Source organism: Corylus avellana, chromosome ca6 (genome assembly GCF_901000735.1).
Source record: "Corylus avellana chromosome ca6, CavTom2PMs-1.0".
Taxonomy (NCBI): domain Eukaryota; kingdom Viridiplantae; phylum Streptophyta; class Magnoliopsida; order Fagales; family Betulaceae; genus Corylus; species Corylus avellana.
The window spans coordinates 7,093,381-7,116,153 of record NC_081546.1 but is presented as its reverse complement, the minus strand read 5'-3'; the positions used below and the strand labels follow the sequence as shown (position 1 = coordinate 7,116,153).

At 35.1% G+C, this 22,773-nt stretch overlaps 2 protein-coding genes across 2 annotated transcripts; both read left to right on the top strand.

The window, feature by feature from the left end:
* Positions 1-7,088: 7,088 nt before the first annotated feature.
* On the top strand, positions 7,089-9,612 carry LOC132184877 (cytochrome P450 81C13-like). Its single transcript, XM_059598661.1, has 2 exons — positions 7,089-8,030; positions 8,739-9,612. Exons 1-2 carry the CDS (start codon positions 7,095-7,097, stop codon positions 9,357-9,359), a joined length of 1,557 nt encoding a protein of 518 aa, XP_059454644.1. The 5' UTR covers positions 7,089-7,094; the 3' UTR covers positions 9,360-9,612.
* A 6,737-nt stretch (positions 9,613-16,349) lies between these two features.
* On the top strand, positions 16,350-17,562 carry LOC132185099 (uncharacterized). Its single transcript, XM_059598920.1, has 2 exons — positions 16,350-17,463; positions 17,549-17,562. The coding sequence occupies exons 1-2, from the start codon at positions 16,350-16,352 to the stop codon at positions 17,560-17,562; spliced, it is 1,128 nt and encodes a 375-aa protein (XP_059454903.1).
* Positions 17,563-22,773: the final 5,211 nt, after the last annotated feature.

Sequence of the window (22,773 nt, the reverse complement as noted above, 5' to 3'; positions counted from 1 at the left end):
TTTTATATACAGTCCGATCATTGATTAGGATGCAGGGTGAAATTTCACTATTCTGCTCCCTCTTCATTGATAATTTCAGGTGTAGAGATCTTCAAATGGTGTTCAAATGACAATTAATTTCGTATGATTATCTTTTTTTCTTGAAAAATCTATAGGGTATTGCCAATTTTACTACAAGAGTCATGTTTTTTTTATTTTATTGATATGGCATTTAAAATTTTTAAATGATATAATGCTATATGCATCTTTAAATGCAATAACTTGTTGACATTTTTTTAATATCTCTTATATATTATAATATTTTCTGAAATTGAACTTTCATGAATTGTTGGTTTTCACTTGTAAAAATATGTTGGATGTATAATCTAGATTAGTGATATATAAATAAATCAAATGTTATTAAGGGATCATTAGAGTCATTGAAATTTGTTCACCTTAAATATAAGGGATTAGTATTCTTATGGTAAATTGAGATGTGATAAATTTCTATGTGGGCTTTGTTTATAAAAAATGATTAATGTCAATATATATATAACCTCATCTTAGAAATTAACTATTAGATTTTTTGACTTATGTGGATTTCACACAAATTCAATGGTAGGTTTTATAAATCTAATAGTTGATCTATTGAATTTAAGAAAAATATTGACGTGAATCATTTCTCTTATTTATGATTCTATAATGATAAAAATTCAATAAGTTTTTCCAAGTAAAGGTTAGGTCCTAAAGTAGAATGCATGGATGTTTGTTAGTTTGAGCATGTTTAAGATTGAGCTAGGGAGTTAAAAAAAAATATTTTAGTACTTAAAAATTTGTGTCAAACAAAAAGGGGCGTGATATACATTTTTTCCCGTTCCTTCTTTCATCCTCTCAATTTAAAAATTATTATTGGATTTGCGGGGCTATGCTCACTGATTCAATGGTAATTTTTAAAATTTGGAGGATGAGAGATGGATCGAAAAAGAAATGAATCCTTAAATTTGGAAGGATGGGGAGATAGACAAAAAAGAAATGAATCATTTCCCAAAACAAAGTGCTTGTCCGTTTGGTAAAATAAAAAATTAAAATACACTTCAAACTTTTTTTTTTTATAAATATATTTTTTACTCTAAAATTTTATTTTTCAGCACAATTTTAAACATATTTCTAAATTAGAATATGATGTAAGTTAATTGTTGGTGAAGGAGCATGGAACCAATTGAGGAAAAACGGTTGGTGACGGTCGAAAGTGACAAGCTACAGGTAAATAGACATAATTGGTTGTCCATTTCACACTAGGGTTAGCTTTGCCAAAAAAAAAAAAAAAAAAAAGTAGAAACGAAATCAAATGTGTTAAATATACGGGAACTTCACTTACTTCCCATGAATTTTAGCGCATTTTGCAAATACCTTTTTAATGTTCAAAATCTCTCACTTTGGTGTATTGAATTTTGATTTCCTTTCAGTTACCCTCCTTCCGTTACGAAAATATATAAAAAACCTTTATACTCCTACATTTTAAAAAAATTCCAAATTTACCCCTAAAATTCCAAAATTTCAAATTTTTAGAAAAATTATTTTTTAATAAAAAAATAAGTGTATTTTAGTTCGATACATCAAAGTGAGAGATTTTGAACATTTGAGAAGTGTTTACAAAATGCGCGAAAGTTCATGGAAGTAAGTACAATTTTCCTTTATATATATATATATATATATATATATATATATAGTTAATTTGTAAAATAAAATTGGAGGAATATATAGAAAATATTGGCAAAGCTAACCCTAGCATTTCTCAGAAAATATCCCTTCAAGATTTGAAACTTAAAAAAGCCCTAAATTGCTCAAAGTTGTCTAGCCACCTTATTGACGGGATCACCTAAAAAGAAGGAAGGAAAGATCCATCTATTATTAACAATTATTCTTTATAACATGTTCTGTTCAATTGCATCAATGGATGGCTTATCAGATATTTCAAATTTTATGGATTATTATTAGGTTTGATACGGACACAACACAAATCTAATTTATAGCCAACTTCTTTCTTACGTGTAAAAAAAATTTGAATTTTAAATCAAACAAATTGTCTTTTTTCCCAGATTTTCAGAATCACAAAATCATTTCTATTAATTTTTTTTTTAAAAAAATAACACGTAAGAGAGAAGTTGGCCATAAGTTGAATTTATATTGTGACCTTAACATTTTCCTTTATATTGTGTTGTAGTTCTTAGTACACATGCAATATTTTATTGTCTTAACACTATATTCATAACATCACGTATATCACATATTTCTTTTCCATTGGCACCACTTTCTTTCTAATATAATGTGTTCCCATTAGATTAAAATTGAAGTATAGAAGTTATTAACTCCAAAATTCATGAAACTCCTTCAATTTTTTTTTTAAAAAAAATAAAGGAATATACCACTTAGTCAAGATGATCAAGATCAATTGATGAGAATAAAAGCTTTCTAATTAATTAGTTGCGTTGAAAAATCAGGAAAATTTTGGTATATGATTTATGCAACTAGGTATCTAGGGAAAGAGTAAAAAGTTTCAAGAGAATATAAATCTAACAAGTAGAGCTCATCGAGAAGCAAAATTGAAGCTAGTTTGACCGTTGAAAAAAAGTAGGGATGATCGATGACATAAGACCCCGAAGGCTCAGAACTCAGAAGCCGTGAGATTCCAAAGACCCTAAAGACCCTATCCTGCCATCCTCCTCAGTCTGGTCAAAAGAATCAAAACAAGCTCAGATATTCTCAAACCAGTCAAATCAAATAAGAAAGGCATTAATCTTTCCTTCCACTGTGGCGCATCAGGACATATGCTAACGCTCAAAATAGTTTTTTTTTTTTTTTTGGCACTATATGCTAAAAATATTTGCCAGTGTAAATGAGCCATGAGCCATATATATATATATATATATATATATATAATGTTTTTATATTTGGCATGAACCATAGGTCCATAGCATGTTACCAGTACACTCGTACACTCGTAGAGGCAGTGGCGGATCCAGGAGTTGATTTTATCGGGGGCGTCAATAAAATAATAAAATATAATGATAAATAATTTTTTTTCTCTTTATATATTATATTTTTATTATAATATGGTAAATACAATAATAAAAAAAAAAATTATACCACAATATATGTATCACAAAAAGCATATTTATATGCTAAATTGATATATTAGTTACCATGTAGGCACTAGTACAAAAGTAAAGGAAAATACAAAATACAAAGTGCCTAAAATTGCATTCTATGTAGTCTTAGAGAAACAAAATCATTAAGTATTAAATCTAAATTGAAGCTTTCAGTAATTCCCCTTTCAATGTAGACAAGTAAATTATCTTTAAGAAATTTATCTTTCATTTTGCTACGAAGTATTGTTTTAATAATTGTTTACTTCTCATACTCTAATAATATTATAATAAAATTATTAGCATCTTCCGATAGCTATTAGCCTAAAATGAATGAATAAAAAGAACAAATCTAAGATTGGTAATAATCTTCTGAACCTTGTTGATGCTTAAAAGAAAAAAAAAACAACAACAACAATATTGTTTTAGAATAAGATAAACAAAATGCCAAATATTGATAAATAAACATTAAATTTCTTGACCTTTTTTTTTTTTTTTTTTTTTTTAATGTGAAACCGAAACAGCCGGAGGAGTTTTTTCCTTTTTTATTTATTTTTTTTAAAAAAAACAAAATTTTGTTACCTGGGGCAATAAACAATTCAGCCAAAAAAATATATATATTTTTTTTAAAAAAAAATTTAACCCCCCAGGTCGCCCCTGCTTCTCTCCGCCACTGCGTAGAGGGTCTCAAATTTTGTAGCGATTAAGAACATGTTTAAGACTGTGTTTAAGAAATAAAGTTTTTAAGTAAAAAAAATTTCATTTTTAAACTTTTACCAAACATTTTGGCCATTTTTTGGCTTTTTAAATTCTTAAAAGCGCTTTTCAATTTTTTACCAAACGGATACTTTTTCTTCAAACGAATTTTTAGAATGTTAAATGCACTTTTAGACTCGTTAAACATACACAAAAACATGCCGTAAGTCATTATTTTCTTTTGTGGGAGACCAAATTTATTTTATCTCATACAATTAATATAACTCTTTTTTTTTTTTTTTGTGTGTGTAAGTTGACTGAAATTTGTACATAAGTTATGCGAAGAAATACTTCTTGTGTGGTAAAGGGGCTTAATTAAGGGTCGGGCGCTCTATTTGCAACCTTTCAGCCTTCTAAACTCTAGAGAGATAATGAGAAATTAAGGATTTTTGCAAGTTTTTAAACTTCCATTTTAAAAAAAGGTTATTTCTATATCCTAACCTTATAGAAATAACCTAACCTTCGAGTTATTTTCGAGATTTAGTCATATTTAGCTCATGTAGTGTTTTATTTCATAGATGTGTATAGGGTTGGGTATCGGTTAAATTAGTGTGAGTATACCCATTTTCGCCCATTGAACCGACCAAGTCGATTAAATTCGTTAATTAACCGACTTTATACTGATATGTATTAATTTTGACAATTTCTGTTAATTTGGTTAATTGTCAGTCCGTTAAATTGGTTATTGGACATGTTTATAAGCACCCTTAACATATTCATTATCTTAGATTATTACAAATTGTCACTAATATAGATAAAATTAAATAAGAATTGATTAATATTGCTAGGACATTACCCTACCATACTTTGGCGATTATATTTTCGGTTAAGTCGATTAAGTCATTTTTGGTTCGATTCAGTTCAGTTACTAAAGCCGGTATAAATTTTTATTTGGACTATTGACAATCGGAAGTCAGTAGAGTCAGTAGGCAATCGGTAGATGGTAATCAGATATTTTGTCCACCCCGAAATGCTTGTGTTAGAAGTTTTGTAGGTAAAGTCGGGTTATTGTATGGAAAATTGTAACTTTAGGAATAGAGAGCTTGAGTCGTGTTGTATGGTATGTTCCATTTCGAGTTTTGTGCTGCTTAAGAGTAAATGTTTAGCATATAAATTTGTTGTTGTGCTTAAATTCTTGAGACCTTGAAGCGTAAATTAGGACGAAATTTTAGTGTTTTTTTTTTTAATTGAATAAGGAAAGTGTTATAGGGGAGGATCCTTACCACTTTTGATCCTAAAGGAAGAAGAAGTGGGTAATCATAAAAACGAAAATGGGGTGGGCTCTCCAACAACAAACCCAAAACAAACTACAAGAGTGCGACAATAATTACACAAGATAGAAAATTGGATAAACAAGTGACACGATCTTCTCAAGGGCCACTCAAGACGGTTACAGAAGCAAAAAGGGGTACAGACTAAGTCTGAACCCCCGCTAAGAACTAGCAACAACCACTGAAAAGTGATTGAAGCTGAAGGGGCATTGTAGTAGTCCATTGAAGGGACTGCAGCAAAGAAAGAAACCAGTACATATCCGGTTACAAAAGTCTCCACAAAAAGATCAACATGCCAAAGAGCAGGGAGACAACAACCCACCAAAAACACAAGCAGCAGAAAACACAACAAATTCATGTAAGGAATATTTTGTCTATTATGAACAACAAATTGATCGTTATTATTATAGTTTTTAGTTTTATTGTGTTTAAACTTTATGTATGGAATATTTTGTCTATTATGAACAACAAATTCATCAAGAGCTTCTTTATCAATTATTAATTTCTAAGTTTTGAATGTCTACCTTCATATTTTATACCAATCCTACGTAAGATTTGAAAAAGACTTAGGGTGCGTTTGGAAGTGCGTTTTTAAAAAAATAATCTGCGATTTTAAACTAAATCGCAACTTTAGGGTGTTTGGGATTGCGATTTTAAAAACGCAAATTTGAAAATCGCAAAAAAATCTGCGATTTCCATAAGCTGATTAGAGGGTGCTTATTTGAAAAAGTGCGAATTTAAAACAAAATCACGATTTCTATTAAAAAGATATTTGGCGCAATAGTTACCTTTTTTATAACGGAAATAAAAAAAATACCAAGAATACCCACTTAAAATATATTAAAACCCTTTTTTTTCTCTTCATCCTCTCTGTCTTGTTCATCATTATTGGTAATTTGGTCATGAAACCGCAATTATATGCTAATGTTATCCAAACACTCAATTGATAAAAAAAGTACTTTTTAGTATGTTTTACCAAACGCCTGTGCGATTTTAAAAAGTAGCGATTTTAAAAATGCAATCTTTAAAAACGCAATTTTTAAAATCGCACTTATTGAAATCGCACTCCCAAACGGGCCCTAAACACACTAAAAACGTTTGACAATGAATAGTTGTATTAAAATTAAAATAATTCAAACTAATCAATCTTTATAATTTTTTTTAGAAAAAAACCAATACTTAGATTCATAATGATAACTTGGAATTAATCCACCAATGGCATCAGCGGAGCAGATGACATAAATTATAGGATACTCTTCATTTCATTTGAAGTGAAAAATATTTAGTTAATTATAGTGGAAGGGTATTTTTGTCCATTCAAAAAGTAAAAAGACAAAAATATCCTTTTACTATAGCCTGAGGATCCTGTGCCGGATGACGCAGAGTTGAAAATTGTTCAGTTTGTTTTGTTTAGAAAGTTTAGTCAAGAGTAGCTCATCAGTTAGAACCACACCTAATGAAGTGGAGTAATGATGCTAAGCACGCGGCGTGCGTGGCACGCCCACGCACGCCAGTGCAAAAAAATTTTTTTTTTTTTTTAAAAAATAATGAAATAATAAAAAAAAAAAATTTGTGCCTATAGCGTGCATCACTGTTGATGCACGCCAGGCGTGCTTAGCATCATTACTCAATGAAGTGAAAGTGATTCTCATTCATTCTCTCTTGCAGGGACATAAAATAAAAAAAAAAAGAAATTAGGCGCCGACGACGAATAATGGCTTTCCATGCATGGAATAGTGATTTTTATATATATATATATATATATATATATTCTTTTAATTATATTTTATAATATTATAATACTGACGTGTATGAATCACTACCCTCCACATACATGTGGAGGGTCATGAAAAGAGTATAACGACAAATTCCAGCAATCTGACTTCATGGATGACGATTGGAGAAGCTCGATCGGCTCTTTCTGTCTCACATTAAAAAGGTAATGGCCGATGGCCGATGGGACTATCTCTTTGCTGCATGCTTTGTCATGGAAAACTTCTACTCTTACCTTGCTTTCTTCCTCTCTGTTTTCTTCATCATCATCATCAAACTTGTAAACTCCCACAACCAAAAACTACCACCGGCTCCATTTTCTCTGCCGATAATCGGCCATGCCCAGCTCCTTAAACAACGGCTCTACCAAACGCTGGACACCCTGTCGTTGCAGTACGGTCCAATACTTTACCTTAAATTGGGTTCCCGGTCTATCCTCGTACTATCTTCTCCATCCCTTGTCGAAGAATGCTTCACCAAGAATGACATAATATTTGCAAATCGCCCCCACACAATGGCAGGGGATCATTTCACTTACAACTCGACTGCTCCCGTCTGGGCCCCATATGGCCACATGTGGCGGAACCTCCGGCGCATCTTGGCCGTTGAGATCTTCTCTCAGATGAATCTCCAGAAGTCTTCCGTCGTCCGACAAGAAGAAGTTCACTCCCTTCTCCGCCAAATATACAGAGCCTCCAACAGAGGACCTCAAAGGTTGGAGTTAAGGTATTTGTTCTCGCTTTTGATGTTCAATATAATGATGAGAATGGTTGCAGGCAAGCCGTGTGTCGGAGAGGAGGCGGCGGCAAGCATGGATTTGGGAAAGCAAAATCTCAAGGAGTTTAAGGAGAATTACTCTGCAAACTTGTCAATTAATATATGTGATTTCTTTCCAGTTTTGAGGTGGGTTGGTTACAATGGGTTGGAGAAGAGTATGATCAGGCTGCAGAGGAAGAGAGACAGATGCTTCAGGCTTTTGATAGAAGAGATTAAGCAAAACAAAGCGAGTTTGTTGAATAAGAAAACTCTGATTGAAACTCTTTTGTCTCTTCATGAATCAGAACCTGAACTCTGTTCTGATAATGTCATAAAAAGCATGGTAATGGTAAGTGATCATATAAATCTTTCCCATTTTTGCTTCATAATGGTGGTTTTGACTACTCTTTTTTTTTTTTGAAATGGGTTTTTGACTACCTTCTGTACGTCTTGTCTTCACTGTGTTTTTTACATCATTTTTTTTTTTTTTGTTTTTACCCAAAGCAACTATCCAGCTCTGTAGCAGAACAGGATGCTCATGAAAAGTCCCACATGATCTCAGCAATTACATGACACCTTTAATCATACTATTTAGTGTAATTTTCTAGGAGTGTTTTTTTTTTTCCCTGTTACTATAAAATTTGTACCACTCAATTTATTAAATTCAATTCATTACAGCTCCTATAGGTAGGCAAATATTCCAACATATTTCAGTCTGGACCTCAAAATTTATTCCAACACCACTAGAGTATTTAATGTTAAAATATTGATTAAGTGATTAAATTTACTTATTCTTGTAAGTTTAAACTTTTAGAACATTTGTTAATTTAACATGGCATTAGAGTCAAAGGTCCTGACCGAAATCGAATTTTGACTATGTCAATTTGCCCCTCATTTAAATTAAATATTTTACGTGTTAAGTTTTACCTATTAAAAGGGAGTTTGAACCTACACATGAGGGAGAGTATTAAAATATTAATTAAGTAATTAAATTTACTTCTTTTTATAAACTTAAATTTTTATAACAACGAATAATTTAACATTTAATATGTTTCAGACGATGTTTGTTGCGGGAACAGATACAACATACACAACCATGGAATGGGCAATGTCACTACTCTTGAATCGTCCAGAGGCATTGGAAAAGGTTAGAGCTGAGATTGACAACCAAGTTGGGCATGGTCGTTTGCTAAATGACCTTGATCTTCCCAAGCTTCCCTATCTTCGCTGTGTCATCAATGAGGCACTCAGACTATATCCTGCAGTGCCACTTTTGTTGCCTCATTTCTCCTCAAAAGACTGCACTTTGGGGGGATTTCATATTCCAGGAGGGACGATTTTGTTGGTGAATGCATGGGGCATTCATAGGGATCCCAAGGTGTGGGAGGAGCCCAACAGGTTCAAGCCAGAGAGATTTGAAGCGTTCAACGGAGAAAAAGAGAGGTTCAAATTCATTCCGTTCGGAACGGGGAGGAGGGCGTGCCCCGGCGCCGGCATGGCCATGCGGACAATGTCATTGACATTGGGTACTCTCATTCAGTGCTTTGATTGGGAAAGGGTTGGAAAGGAGATGGTGGACATGAGCCAAGGCTTAGGATTTGTTCTGGCAAAGGCTGAGCCTTTGGAGGCTGTCTGTAGTCCACGCCCATCCATGATTAGCATCCTCTCCCAACTTTGATTATATCTTACCCGAGCTGTAAATAAATAAAGCTATTTGTAAACGTATCTAGGTTCCGCTCCATTACAAGTATAGTGTCCGAACTCGACTCGTTTATCGTTCCGATTATATTGTAAGATAAACATCTTTTCTTCTGTCCCTTTCTTTCCCCAACATGTCCCGTTGGTTTCAGTTTTTTATTTTAAATTTGTTTTCTTTTTTCGGTAGGTTCAATGTACTGAGGTGAGGTTGTAATACAACTTTCTCTTATCAATATTTGGCTGGATGTGACAAAATTTGTGGACAAAATTTTGGGTTTGATTCGATTTTATCTGCCTATGATTTCAACGCGACGTTTCATTCTTCAAATGTCTTGTATGGAGACAATTTGACACGTCATGATTGAGGCCTTGGTGAATCATTGATAAAGTATTCCCTTACGATATGAATGTTGGAGAACCAGACATATTTAACTCCATGAAGAAACCAAATAAGCATTTTTGCATGCTATAAGAATGGGCCATACGTCACAAATTAATGTTTATAGCGTACGTCACAATTGGGATAAAGGCAAGCAACCCAAAAAACACAAAGACATTTGAGACGTGATGGGTCTTTCCATAGCCCACGATAGAAAGGGGCGTGGCTGTATGGGCATCCAAAACACCTATTGATCTCTTATGATGGATTTGAGGCCTTTTTGTAATTACTATAAAGGCCTAATAAGTAATGAGTTAGATTATTCTCGGACATACCACATGGACCAAGCCTATACCTGAAAAAAAATAACAATGAGGAATTAATAAAATAGTGGTTTCGTTTATGACATACATCTACAAGATCAAGCCCTAAAGCTGCATTAATATTTATAATATAACGTGTTCTTATTTATAGGAGAATCATGTTGGATACGAATAAAATTCTAGTCTAAATAAATTAGTTAGATGATAATCTTTAATTATAGCTAGATTTCAACGATAGTCTTTAAGTGTGACTTAGTGATATTTTTCAACTATAAGTCAATAATAGTTTTTAACTGTGACTATTATTCTTGAACTCCAAGATATACTTTAACAATATATACCATCATCGGGGCTATAGTAAAAGTAGTGAATTGAAGGATAAGATATTGAGTTATATATTCAATTGGGTCTAAACTTTGGATCCGTGCAAAGCACATCCATCACACGGACCAAATAAGACTGGACTGCGTGGCCCCAAAGAATTAGTAACACATATGAGAATTCAAATTTCAGCCTTAATAGACTTTCACCACCGAAAATTGAGACCTGCACCACTAGGCCAACCTACTGGGGTCTTACTTCACTATACTAATAGCTAAGTTATTAGTCCTCTTCCAACCATGAACTAGCTTTTCTCCATGGAATTCATCCCTCTCTTCCTCAATCTTTCTCCTTTCTTATTCACTCTCAACTATTCCTCTCTCGATTTCTCTCTCCTTCGCAACATGAGCACAATAAGACAAGTGTGGTGGTGGCAACACTCACAAGTACAAAAATGGTGGTTTTTTTTTTTTGGCTTTGTGTAACAGTCTGAGTTACCAGCGAGTATGGTGACAATCTTCGGTAAAATACCATGGAGTGTATATTAAAAATGAATTGGACTTGTACTTAATTATTCTATTAGAATTTTTTTGGTTGGGATCCCGATCAATGTAAATGAGCCAATATATATATATATATATTTGGCATGAACCATAGGTCCATAGGTACTGGTATATGCTCGTAGAGGGTCTCAAATTTTGCAGCGATTAAGAGCATGTTTGAGATTGTGTTTGAAAAATAAAAATTTTAAGTCAAAAAATGTTTTTTTTTTTTTTTTTTACAAAATCTTAAAAACACTTGTAGATGTAGTCTCAAATTTTGCAGTGACTTAGAGCATGTTTGAATTTGTGTTTAAAAAATAGAGTTTTTAAGTAAAATTTATTATTATTTTTTTTTCCAAAAGCTTCATTTCTAAGCTTTAGCCAAAAATATGTTTTGACCTTTTTTTTTTTTTTTTTTTTTTGCTTTTTGCTTTTTTGACTCTTAAAAGCACTTTCAATTTTTTATCAAATGGATACTTTTTTTTTTAACCGAACTTTTTGAATATTAAACGCACTTTTAGGCTCCTTAAACGTACACCAAAACATGCCCCAAGTCATTATTTTCTTTTGTGGGAGACCAAATTTATTTTATCTCACACAATTAATATAATTCCTTTTTTTTTTTTTTTTTTTTTTTTTTGTAAGTTGACTGAAATTTGTGCATAAGTTATGCGAAGAAATACTTTTTGTGTTGTAAAGGGGCTTAATTAAGTGTTGACTCTCTATTTGCAATCTTTCAACCTTCGCAACTCTAGAGAGAGAATGGGAAATGAAGGGTTTTTGGAAGTTTTTAAAGTTCCATTTTTTTTTTTTTTAAAAAAAAAAAAGGTTATTTATATATTCTAACCTTATAGTATTTGGGGTGCTTTACGAGATTTAGTCATATATTAGCTCATGTAGTGTTTTATTTTCATAGATGCATGCGTACAGGACAGGGTATCAGTTAAATTGGTGTCAGTATACCCATTTTCGCCTACCGAACCGATCAAGTTGATTAAATCCGTTAATTAATCGACTTTATACCGATATGTATTAATTTTGGCAATTTCTGTTAATTCGGTTAATTGTCGGTCGATTAAGTCGGTTAACTTTTATTGGCCAAATCTCTTTTTGGGCCAAGCCTATTTTTATGAGCCAAATCTCAAATGGATTGTTTTTATTTATTTTTTTTTTGTGGCCCAAATGGTTTTTTTAGGGCTAAGCAAGTGTTCATTGGACATGTTTATAAGCACCCTTAACATATTCATTATCTTAGATTATTACAAATTGTCACTAATATAGATAAAATTAAATAAGAATTATTAATATTGCTAGGACATTTCCCTACCATACTTTGGCGATTACATTTTCGGTTAAGTCATTTTTGGCTCGATTTGGTTCAGTTACTAATGTTGTTATAAATTTTTATTTCGACTACTGACAACCAGAAGTCAGTATAGTCGGTAAGCAGTCGATAGCGGTCAGTAGGCAATAATCGGATATTTTGCCCACCCCGAGATGCTTGTGTTAGAAGTTTTGTAAGTAAAGTTGGGTTATTGTGATGGAAAAATGTAACTTTAGGAATAGAGGTGTAACATCCCCAGCCCGTTAAGGCTGAGTTTGCCACTTTTCTTCTTTTATAACAAAAGTTCTTGCAAAGATCTATAAGGTCTATCAGAGTATTTGATTTTAAAGGATACAATAAATATATAAAACATCATTCAAAAGATTTTATTACAAGCGAAATTAGAAAACATTAAACTTTAGTTGCGAAAAATCATATTATGACAATAATTGATATGAAAAGACTTTGAAAGTTAATAATTATTCCCGCCCCAATTCCGGCCTTCTATTCCAGCGTCCTTTCTACCTGAAAACAAGAAATAAAACTGAATGAGCCCAAAAGGGGGCCCAGCAAGTAAAATTCACAACCATAAATAGTTTTGCTCCTTGTTCTCAGTTTTGATAATCGTTTTCTCAAATAAATATACATCCAGCCATAATAATAATACATGTATGTACGGTTGTATCTTCCGTAGCATATACGTACTATTACATCATCATCATAATGCATCGCTATAAATCATCTTTATAAATCAACATAGTATATCATCGTTGAAAATCATCATAGTATATCATCATTGAAAATTATCATAGTATATCATCGTTGAAATTCATCATAGTATACCATCATTGAAAATCATCATAGTATATCATCGTTGAAATCATATTATCGTTTTCTCATATTAGGGCCCATGTACACTATTACCCCTGTGTACGAGAGTTGCGGGTCCTTGTGACCATGGCACTGAACTGTGGCCTCAGCCATGCCCGACCGTTAATTAACTCTTTTCTTGGTGCACTCAATGGTCATGTTGATGGAATACCACCTTCTGGCATAGCCTCCTTCAATGGTTTCGCCTCCATCCGAGTATCGGTACCGAACTCCTCTCATCCTTACTTATCTTGGGGCCAAAAATACTCTCCTCCATACATGTGCCCTCATTTCATAAACATTTAACTCATTTCTTATACTTCTCTTTGTACTTCTTTTGATGCATCTTAGGGCAACATGTAGGAGGTTTATCATCATTCTTCTTTCTTATAATCATCATTATTTCTCAACTTTCTTTTCTTAAAATGGAAACATTTTCAAATATAAACTTGTTGTACTTAGAAAGCGTTTAAAGAAATAGAAACTTTCTAAATAATTCTTTTAGAAATGCTTCATGCATGCAACATATATCCATGACAGGTAAATAAAATAATCATTTACAGTTTGATACAAGAATAAATAAATAGCATGACATGAAGTAATTTTAGAAGGGGTAGTGAATTTACTTACTTCTAAACTGAAGCTAAAAGTGGTCTGAAGGATCTAGTTGCTCCAATCTGACTAACACTACTAGTATATCTTTCAAACTAATTTCTCAAGTCCGTTCTCTCTCGTATTCTTTCTTTCTTGCAACGCTTTGTCTCGCCCTTTCTCTCTCTGTTTCGTGTAAACACTTTCAGAAAGAAGAAAGACCGAGTAGAAAAAGGAAGAATGAAGAATATGTGGAAGAGAAGGGAGAGGAGTAGTGAAATTTGTGAAGGGTGAGGACTCTATTTATAGGAAACCATCTCCATCTACCAATCTTCATCTACAAACCTTCATCCACTAATCTCCATCTATAATTCTCCATCTACTAGTACTTATCTATAAATCTCCACCTACTAGTATCCATCTATAAATCTCCATCTACTAGTATCCATCTATAAATCTCCATCTACTAGTACTTATCTATAAATCTTCACCTACTAGTATCCATCTATAAATCTCCATCTACTAGTACTTATCTATAAATCTTCACCTACTAGTATCCATCTATAAATCTTCACCTACTACTACCCATATATAAATCTCCATTCTACTAGTACTATTATACCTACCATTGACTATTCTACCTTGCATTTTACTATTCCATCTACCAACACTATTATATCTACATTTATCCATCTACAATTTTTCTTACCATTTACTATCCTATTATTTCACCAATTACCATTCTCTAATTACCACTCTCTGTAATTAGAGAATGGTAATTGGTGAAATAATATGATAGTAAAATGGAAGGTAGAATAATCAATGGTAGGTATAATAGTATCAGTAGATGGAGATTTATAGATGGATACTAGTAGATGGAGATTTATAGATAAGTACTAGTAGATGGAGAATTATAGATGGAGATTAGTGGATGAAGGTTTATAGATGAAGATTGGTAGATGGAGATGGTTTCCTATAAATAGAGTCCTCACCCTTCACAAATTTCATTACTTCACTCCCTTCTCTTTCACATATTCTTCCTTCTTCCGTTTTCTACTCGGTCTTTCTTCTTTCTCTAAGTGTTTACACGAGATAGAGAGAGAAAGGGCGAGACAAAGCGTTGCAAGAAAGAAAGAACACGAGAGAGAACAGACTCGAGAAATTAGTTTCAAAAGATATACTAGTGGTGTTAGTCAGATTGGAGCAACTAGATCCTTCAGACCACTTTTAGCTTCAGTCTAGAAGTAAGTAAATTCACTACCCCTTCTAAAATTTCTTCATGTCATGCTATTTATTCATTATTGTATCAAACTGTAAATGATTATTTTATTTACCTGTAATGGAGATATGTTGCATGCATGAAGGATTTCTAAATGAATTATTTAGAAAGTTTCTATTTCTTTAAATGCTTTCTAAGTACACAAGTTTATATTTGGAAAAGTTTCCATTTTTTAGAAAAGAAAGTTGAGAAATAATAATGATTATAAGAAAGAAGAATGATGATAAACCCTCCTACATGTTGCCCTAAGATGCATCAAAAGAAGTACAAAGAAAAGTACAAGAAATGAGTTAAATGTTTATGAAATGAGGGTACATGTATGGAGGAGAGTATTTTTGGCCCCAAGATAAGATGAGAGGAGTTCGGTACCGATACTCGGATGGAGGCAAAACCACTGAAGGAGGCTATGCCAGAAGGTGGTATTCCATCAACAGACCGTTGAGTGCACCAAGAAAAAGAGTTAATTGACGGTCGGGGCATGGCTGAGGCCTCAGTTCAGTGCCATGGTCATAGGACCCGCAACCCTCGTACACAGGGGTAACAGTGTACATGGGCCCTAATATGAGAAAATAATGATATGATTTCAAAAATGATATACTATGATGATTTACAATGACGATTTATAACGATGATATACTATGATGATTTACAATGATGATTTATGACGATGATTTATTCATAGACGTAATAATATGTATATGTTACGGGAGATGCAACTGTACATACATGTATTATTATGGCTGGATGTATATTTATTTGTGAAAACGATTTTAAAAACTGAGAACAAGGAGTAAAACTATTTATGGTTGTGGATTTTACTTGCTGGGCCCCCTTTGGGCTCATTCAGTTTTATTTCTTGTTTTCAGGTAGAAAGGACGCTGGAATAGGAGGCCGGAATGGGGATGAGAATATTTATTAATTTTCAAAGTCTTTTCATATCAGTGATTGTAATAATATGATATTCCGCAACTAAAGTTTAATGTTTTCTAATTTCGCTTGTAATAAAATCTCTTGAACAATGTTTTATACATTTATCGTATCCTTTAAAATCAAGTACTCTGATAGACCTTATAGATCTTTGCAAGAACTTTTGGTTGTAAAAGAAGAAAAGTGGCAAACTCAGCCTTAACGGGCTGGGGATGTTACAATTTTGGTATCAAAGCAAAGGTTATAAGGTTCTGCAGACTTTTTTTTTTTCAAAAAAATAAATAAATAAATAAATTTGAGTTAATGGGAAGACACATTCCGGCCAAGTAGAGTCAGTCATTGTAGTCACTACTAGATAATACAAGATTATTGTCTAAATTGTTTAATGGTTGTTATATTATCGATTATGAAGAAATGGCGTCCCCGCCTCACAATAACCAAGATGGCAATACCGCGTTCAACAACTCCGGAAATGGAGACAACACTATCATCAATTATGAGTCAAGCCCTGTAACAACGTTGGCAACTACTCTCATGAACCTGCTAGACAAGGCCCGACGCGGGAAAGGATCCACTAGCGAAGGACAACAAGGTTGCACATTCGAAAGATTTCGTCGGCAGCAACCCCCTACCTTTGAAGGAAATGCGGGTGCAGAAGTTGCAGAAAACTGGTTTCTGCAAACAGAAAAGCTGCTAAAGGTGATGGACTGCGCCGATAATAAGATGGTTGGGTATGCTACTTACCTCCTAAGTGATCAAGCAAATCGGTGGTGGGAAACCAAGGAGGCACAAGTACGAAGCCGGCTAGTACTAAAGGAAGAGGATCCCATTCCCTGGGAAGAATTCAAGAAAGAATTTTATGAACGATTCTTTCCTCAGACAGTTCGACAAGCCAGGGCCCAAGAATTTACGGACCTAGTTCAAGGGTCAATGACGGTAGAGAGATATGCTGCCAAATTCATCGAACTATCACGATTTGCCCCTTATCTCGTGTCAACTGGAGAGCTAGAAGCGAGGAAGTTTGAAAGAGGACTGCAACCACGCATTATGAACCTTGTGGTAGGATTCCAGATTGGAAACTTATCAGACCTCATCAACAAAGCTGCAATAATCGAGCAAACCCAGAATGCAAATTCAGGGTATTCCAACCAAAATGCAAATTCGGGGTATCTCCACCAGAGGAAGAGAAATGTTCCACAATGGAACCACTCAGGAGAGCAACCCAGTAAGAAGCAATTTCACCAAACCCCACAAAGAAATTTTACACCACAACAACCCTGTCAACCCGGAAATGGTGGTCACCGTGCACCATGTCAGAAATGTGGAAAGCCTCATGCCGGGAACTGTCTGTTTGGGCAGCTGGTATGTTACAGATGCGGGAAACCTGGACATATCCTAAGGGATTGCAAGGTCCCTCCCAACAACCTAAGCGGTCAGAAACGCCTTGACGAACAGAAGAACCATGCAACTGCTCGTGTTTATGCTCTAACGCCTGGTGATGCTTCAGCGTCCAATGAAGTGGTGGCAGGTACCCTCCCTATTTCTAATGGTATAGCTTCCGTTCTTTTTGATCCTGGAGCAACGCACTCATTTGTGTCATACTCCTTTGCTAGAACAAGTAACCTAAAGCTAGAATCATTAGATGTAAGCTTATCAGTGGCTACCCCCGTAGGAAAGACAGTCGTATGTACCTCGGTAGTTAGACGTTGTCCTGTACCAATTAAAGGTCATGTCATGCCAGCAAATCTTGTAATATTCGAGATGAGCGGGTTTGATGTCATCTTAGGAATGGATTGGCTATCCATGTACCATGTGTGCGTGGATTGTTTCTATAAGGAGGTAATATTTAGACCGTCGGGAGATGAAGAGTTCAAATTTTATGGAGATCGAACTATCAACACGCCTAAGTTGATATCCGCACTGCATGCAACTCGATTAATTAAGAAAGGCTGTTTAGGATTTTTGGCATGCGTAACAGAGGAGAAAGCAGAAGCAAAAGTCGAAGAGATACCCGTTGTACGGGAATTTACAGACGTTTTCCCGGATGAATTGCCGGGAATACCTCCCAATAGAGAAATCGAATTCACTATAGATCTACTACCAGGCACCGCACCCATATCCAAGGCTCCTTATCGAATGGCACCACGAGAACTCGCGGAGCTTAAGGATCAACTGCAAGAACTACTCGACAAAGGTTTTATTCATCCGAGTGTATCACTATGGGGAGCACCTGTTCTATTTGTGAAAAAGAATGATGGATCTATGCGATTATGTATTGACTATAGGGAATTGAATAAGGTTACAATCAAGAATAAATACCCGCTCCCAAGGATTGATGATCTCTTCGATCAACTCCAAGGGTCGCAAGTATTCTCTAAGATTGACCTTCGTTCCGGTTATCATCAACTCAAAATTCAGGAGGAGGACGTACAAAAGTCAGCGTTTCGGACAAGGTACGGACATTACGAATTCTTAGTAATGTCTTTCGGTTTAACTAATGCTCCAACTGCATTTATGGACATGATGAATCGAGTATTTCGAGAACTTGTTGACCTATGCGTGGTAGTATTTATCGACGACATCTTAGTCTATTCAAAGACTAGGGAGGAACATGAAGAGCACTTGCGAATGGTGTTGGACATCTTGATGAAGCAACAACTTTATGCGAAGTTCAAAAAGTGTGAATTTTGGTTAGACAATGTGACTTTCTTAGGTCACGTTGTCACCAAGGATGGAATAGCAGTGGATCCAAGTAAAGTGAAGGCGATAGTCAATTGGGTACAGCCGTCAAATGCCCATGAAGTACGAAGTTTCTTAGGACTTGCTGGCTACTACAGGAAGTTTGTAGAAGGATTTTCTAAGCTGGCGGTACCATTAACCAGATTAACAAGGAAGAATGAAAAATTCCAGTGGACGGAGGATTGCGAGCGAAGTTTCCAAGAGCTGAAGCGACGGCTAGTCACCGCACCAGTTCTCACTCTTCCATCAGGGACTGGTGGATTTGTAATTTATAGCGACGCCTCTCTTAAAGGCTTGGGTTGCGTGCTGATGCAATAAGGGAAGGTTATCGCTTACGCCTCAAGACAATTGAAGACCTACGAACGTAATTACCCAACTCATGATCTTGAGCTAGCCGCAGTAGTCTTTGCTTTAAAGATATGGCGACATTACCTGTACGGAGAGCATTGCGAAATCTTCACAGATCACAAGAGCCTGAAGTATTTCTTCACTCAAAAGGAGCTCAACATGAGACAAAGGCGCTGGTTGGAACTACTAAGCGACTACGACTGTAAGATCAACTACCACCCTAGAAAGGCGAATGTAGTCGCTGACGCCCTCAGCAGAAGAACCACGGATGGAACATTATCGACCACATTCACGATGCAACAAAAGTTACTCCTTGACCTGGACAAAGAAGGAATAGAGATAATTCAATCTTGCATGAGCAGCCTAACCCTGGAGTCAACCTTATTGGAACAAATCAAGACAGCACAGCTTTCAGACAGCGAGTCATCTATAATTCGTGAAGGAGTGGAGAAGGGGATACAGCCAGATTTCCAAATCTCCAAGGATGGAGTGTTAAGATTTCATGACCGAGTGTACGTTCCCAATGATGCAGAACTGAAGAAGTTCATCTTATCAGAAGCCCATCAATCCTTATATACAGTCCATTCGGGAAGCACGAAGATGTATCGAGACTTACGCAAAAGCTATTGGTGGAATGGAATGAAGAAGGATATCGTGCAATACGTGGAGCGATGCCTTACGTGTCAACAAGTTAAGGCAGAACATCAAAGACCTGCAGGGCCTTTACAACCTCTCCCTATTCCTGAATGGAAATGGGAACGTATTTCGATGGACTTTGTGTCTGGTTTTCCCAAGGCTCAAAGTGGTCAAGATGCGGTTTGGGTCATTGTTGATCGGTTAACTAAAACTGCACACTTTCTACCGATCAAGATGAATTACAGTATGGATCGGCTCGCAGAACTCTACGTCAAGGAAATAGTACGGCTACATGGAGTTCCCGTATCCATTGTGTCGGATCGAGATCCAAGATTTACCTCAAGATTCTGGCGGAGTTTACAAGAGGCAATGGGTACAAGGCTAACTTTCAGCACAGCATTTCACCCTCAAACTGACGGGCAGACGGAACAGACAATTCAAACCTTGGAGGACATGCTGCGATTGTGTGTTCTTGATTTCAAAGGGAGTTGGATCCAATATCTTCCGTTGATAGAATTCGCCTACAACAATAGTTATCATGCGAGCATTGATATGGCGCCTTATGAAGCCTTGTACGGGAGAAAGTGTAGGTCGCCGCTATATTGGGACGAGGTAGGAGAGCGGAAACTACTGGGGCCAGAAATCATCCAAGATACATGTGAGAAGATAACAGTAATAAAGCAGAGATTAGCAACAGCTCAAAGTCGACAAAAGAGTTACGCTGACGCGAGACGACGAGAGCTAGAATTTGAAGTCGGCACAAAGGTCTTCCTCAAGGTTGCTCCTATGAGGGGAGTAATGAGATTCGGGAGAAAAGGAAAGTTGAGTCCCAGGTTCGTTGGTCTTTTTGAAATTCTTGAGAAAGTTGGGGCGGTAGCTTATCGTTTGGCATTACCCCCGAACTTAAGTGAGATTCATGACGTATTTCATATATCAATGTTGAGGAAATATGTTCCGGATGCAACACATGTTTTAGAAAGCGAACCCCTTCAAATCCGACCCAATATGACGTACGAGGAGACACCAACAAGAATACTCGATAGGAAGGATCAAGTCCTTAGAAACAGAAGTATATCGGTCGTGAAAGTTTTATGGAACAATCACTCAATAGAGGAAGCTTCGTGGGAACTGGAAGAAAGCATCTGTAACAAATACCCCTATTTGTTTGACTAAGTTCCTTGTAAAAGTCTTATTTTATGATTGAAGTACGTAGAATATCATAATTACGAAAAGTTATAAATAATTGATTGATGACTATGATAGGATTTACATTCATGGATAAAGTGATAATTAGATTTTTAATTTCGAGGACGAAATTTCAATAAGAAGGGAAGATTGTAGCACCCCGGAATTTTCAAAATATTTAAATAGATTATTTTGATGATGATGTTATTTTGATATTCATTTTAGCCTATGATTTTAATTCTTGGGAAATTTATGATATTACCGAGAGTGATAATTAGAGAATGGTAATTGGTGAAATAATATGATAGTAAAATGGAAGGTAGAATAATCAATGGTAGGTATAATAGTATCAGTAGATGGAGATTTATAGATGAATACTAGTAGATGGAGAATTATAGATGGAGATTAGTGGATGAAGGTTTATAGATGAAGATTGGTAGATGGAGATGGTTTCCTATAAATAGAGTCCTCACCCTTCACAAATTTCACCACTTCACTCCCTTCTCTTCCACATATTCTTCCTTCTTCCGTTTTCTACTCGGTCTTTCTTCTTTCTCTAAGTGTTTACATGAGACAGAGAGAGAAAGGGCGAGACAAAGCGTTACAAGAAAGAAAGAACACGAGAGAGAACGGACTCGAGAAATTAGTTTCAAAAGATATACTAGTGGTGTTAGTCAGATTGAAGCAACTAGATCCTTCAGACCACTTTTAGCTTCAGTCTAGAAGTAAGTAAATTCACTACCCCTTCTAAAATTTCTTCATGTCATGCTATTTATTCATTATTGTATCAAACTGTAAATGATTATTTTATTTACCTGTCATAGAGATATGTTGCATGGATGAAGGATTTCTAAATGAATTATTTAGAAAGTTTCTATTTCTTTAAATGCTTTCTAAGTACACAAGTTTATATTTGGAAAAGTTTCCATTTTTTAGAAAAGAAAGTTGAGAAATAACAATGATTATAAGAAAGAAGAATGATGATAAACCCTCCTACATGTTGCCCTAAGATGCATCAAAAGAAGTACAAAGAAAAGTACAAGAAATGAGTTAAATGTTTATGAAATGAGGGTACATGTATGGAGGAGAGTATTTTTGGCCCCAAGATAAGATGAGAAGAGTTCGGTACCGATACTCGGATGGAGGCGAAACCACTGAAGGAGGCTATGCCAGAAGGTGGTATTCCATCAACATGACCGTTGAGTGCACCAAGAAAAGAGTTAATTGACGGTCGGGCATGGCTGAGGCCACAGTTCAGTGCCATGGTCACAAGGACCCGCAACCCTCGTACACAGGGGTAATAGTGTACATGGGCCTTAATATGAGAAAATGATAATATAATTTCAACGATGATTTACTATGATGATTTTCAATGATGATATACTATGATGATTTACAATGATGATTTATAGCGATGCATTATGATAATGATTTATAAAGATGATTTATGACGATGATCTAATAATAGACGTAATAGTACGTATATGCTACGGAAGATGCAACCGTATATACATGTATTATTACTATGGCTGGATGTATATTTATTTGTAAAAACAATTATCAAAACTGAGAACAAGGAACAAAACTATTTATGGTTGTGGATTTTACTTGCTGGGCCCCCTTTGGGCTCATTCAGTTTTATTTCTTGTTTTCAGGTAGAAAGGACGCTGGAATAGAAGGCCGGAATGGGGATGGGAATAATTATTAATTTTCAAAGTCTTTTCATATCAGTGATTGTAATAATATGATATTCCGCAACTAAAGTTTAATGTTTTCTAATTTCGCTTGTAATAAAATCTCTTGAACAATGTTTTATACATTTATCGTATCCTTTAAAATCAAGTACTCTGATAGACCTTATAAATCTTTGCAAGAACTTTTGGTTGTAAAAGAAGAAAAGTGGCAAACTCAGCCTTAACAGGCTGGGGAT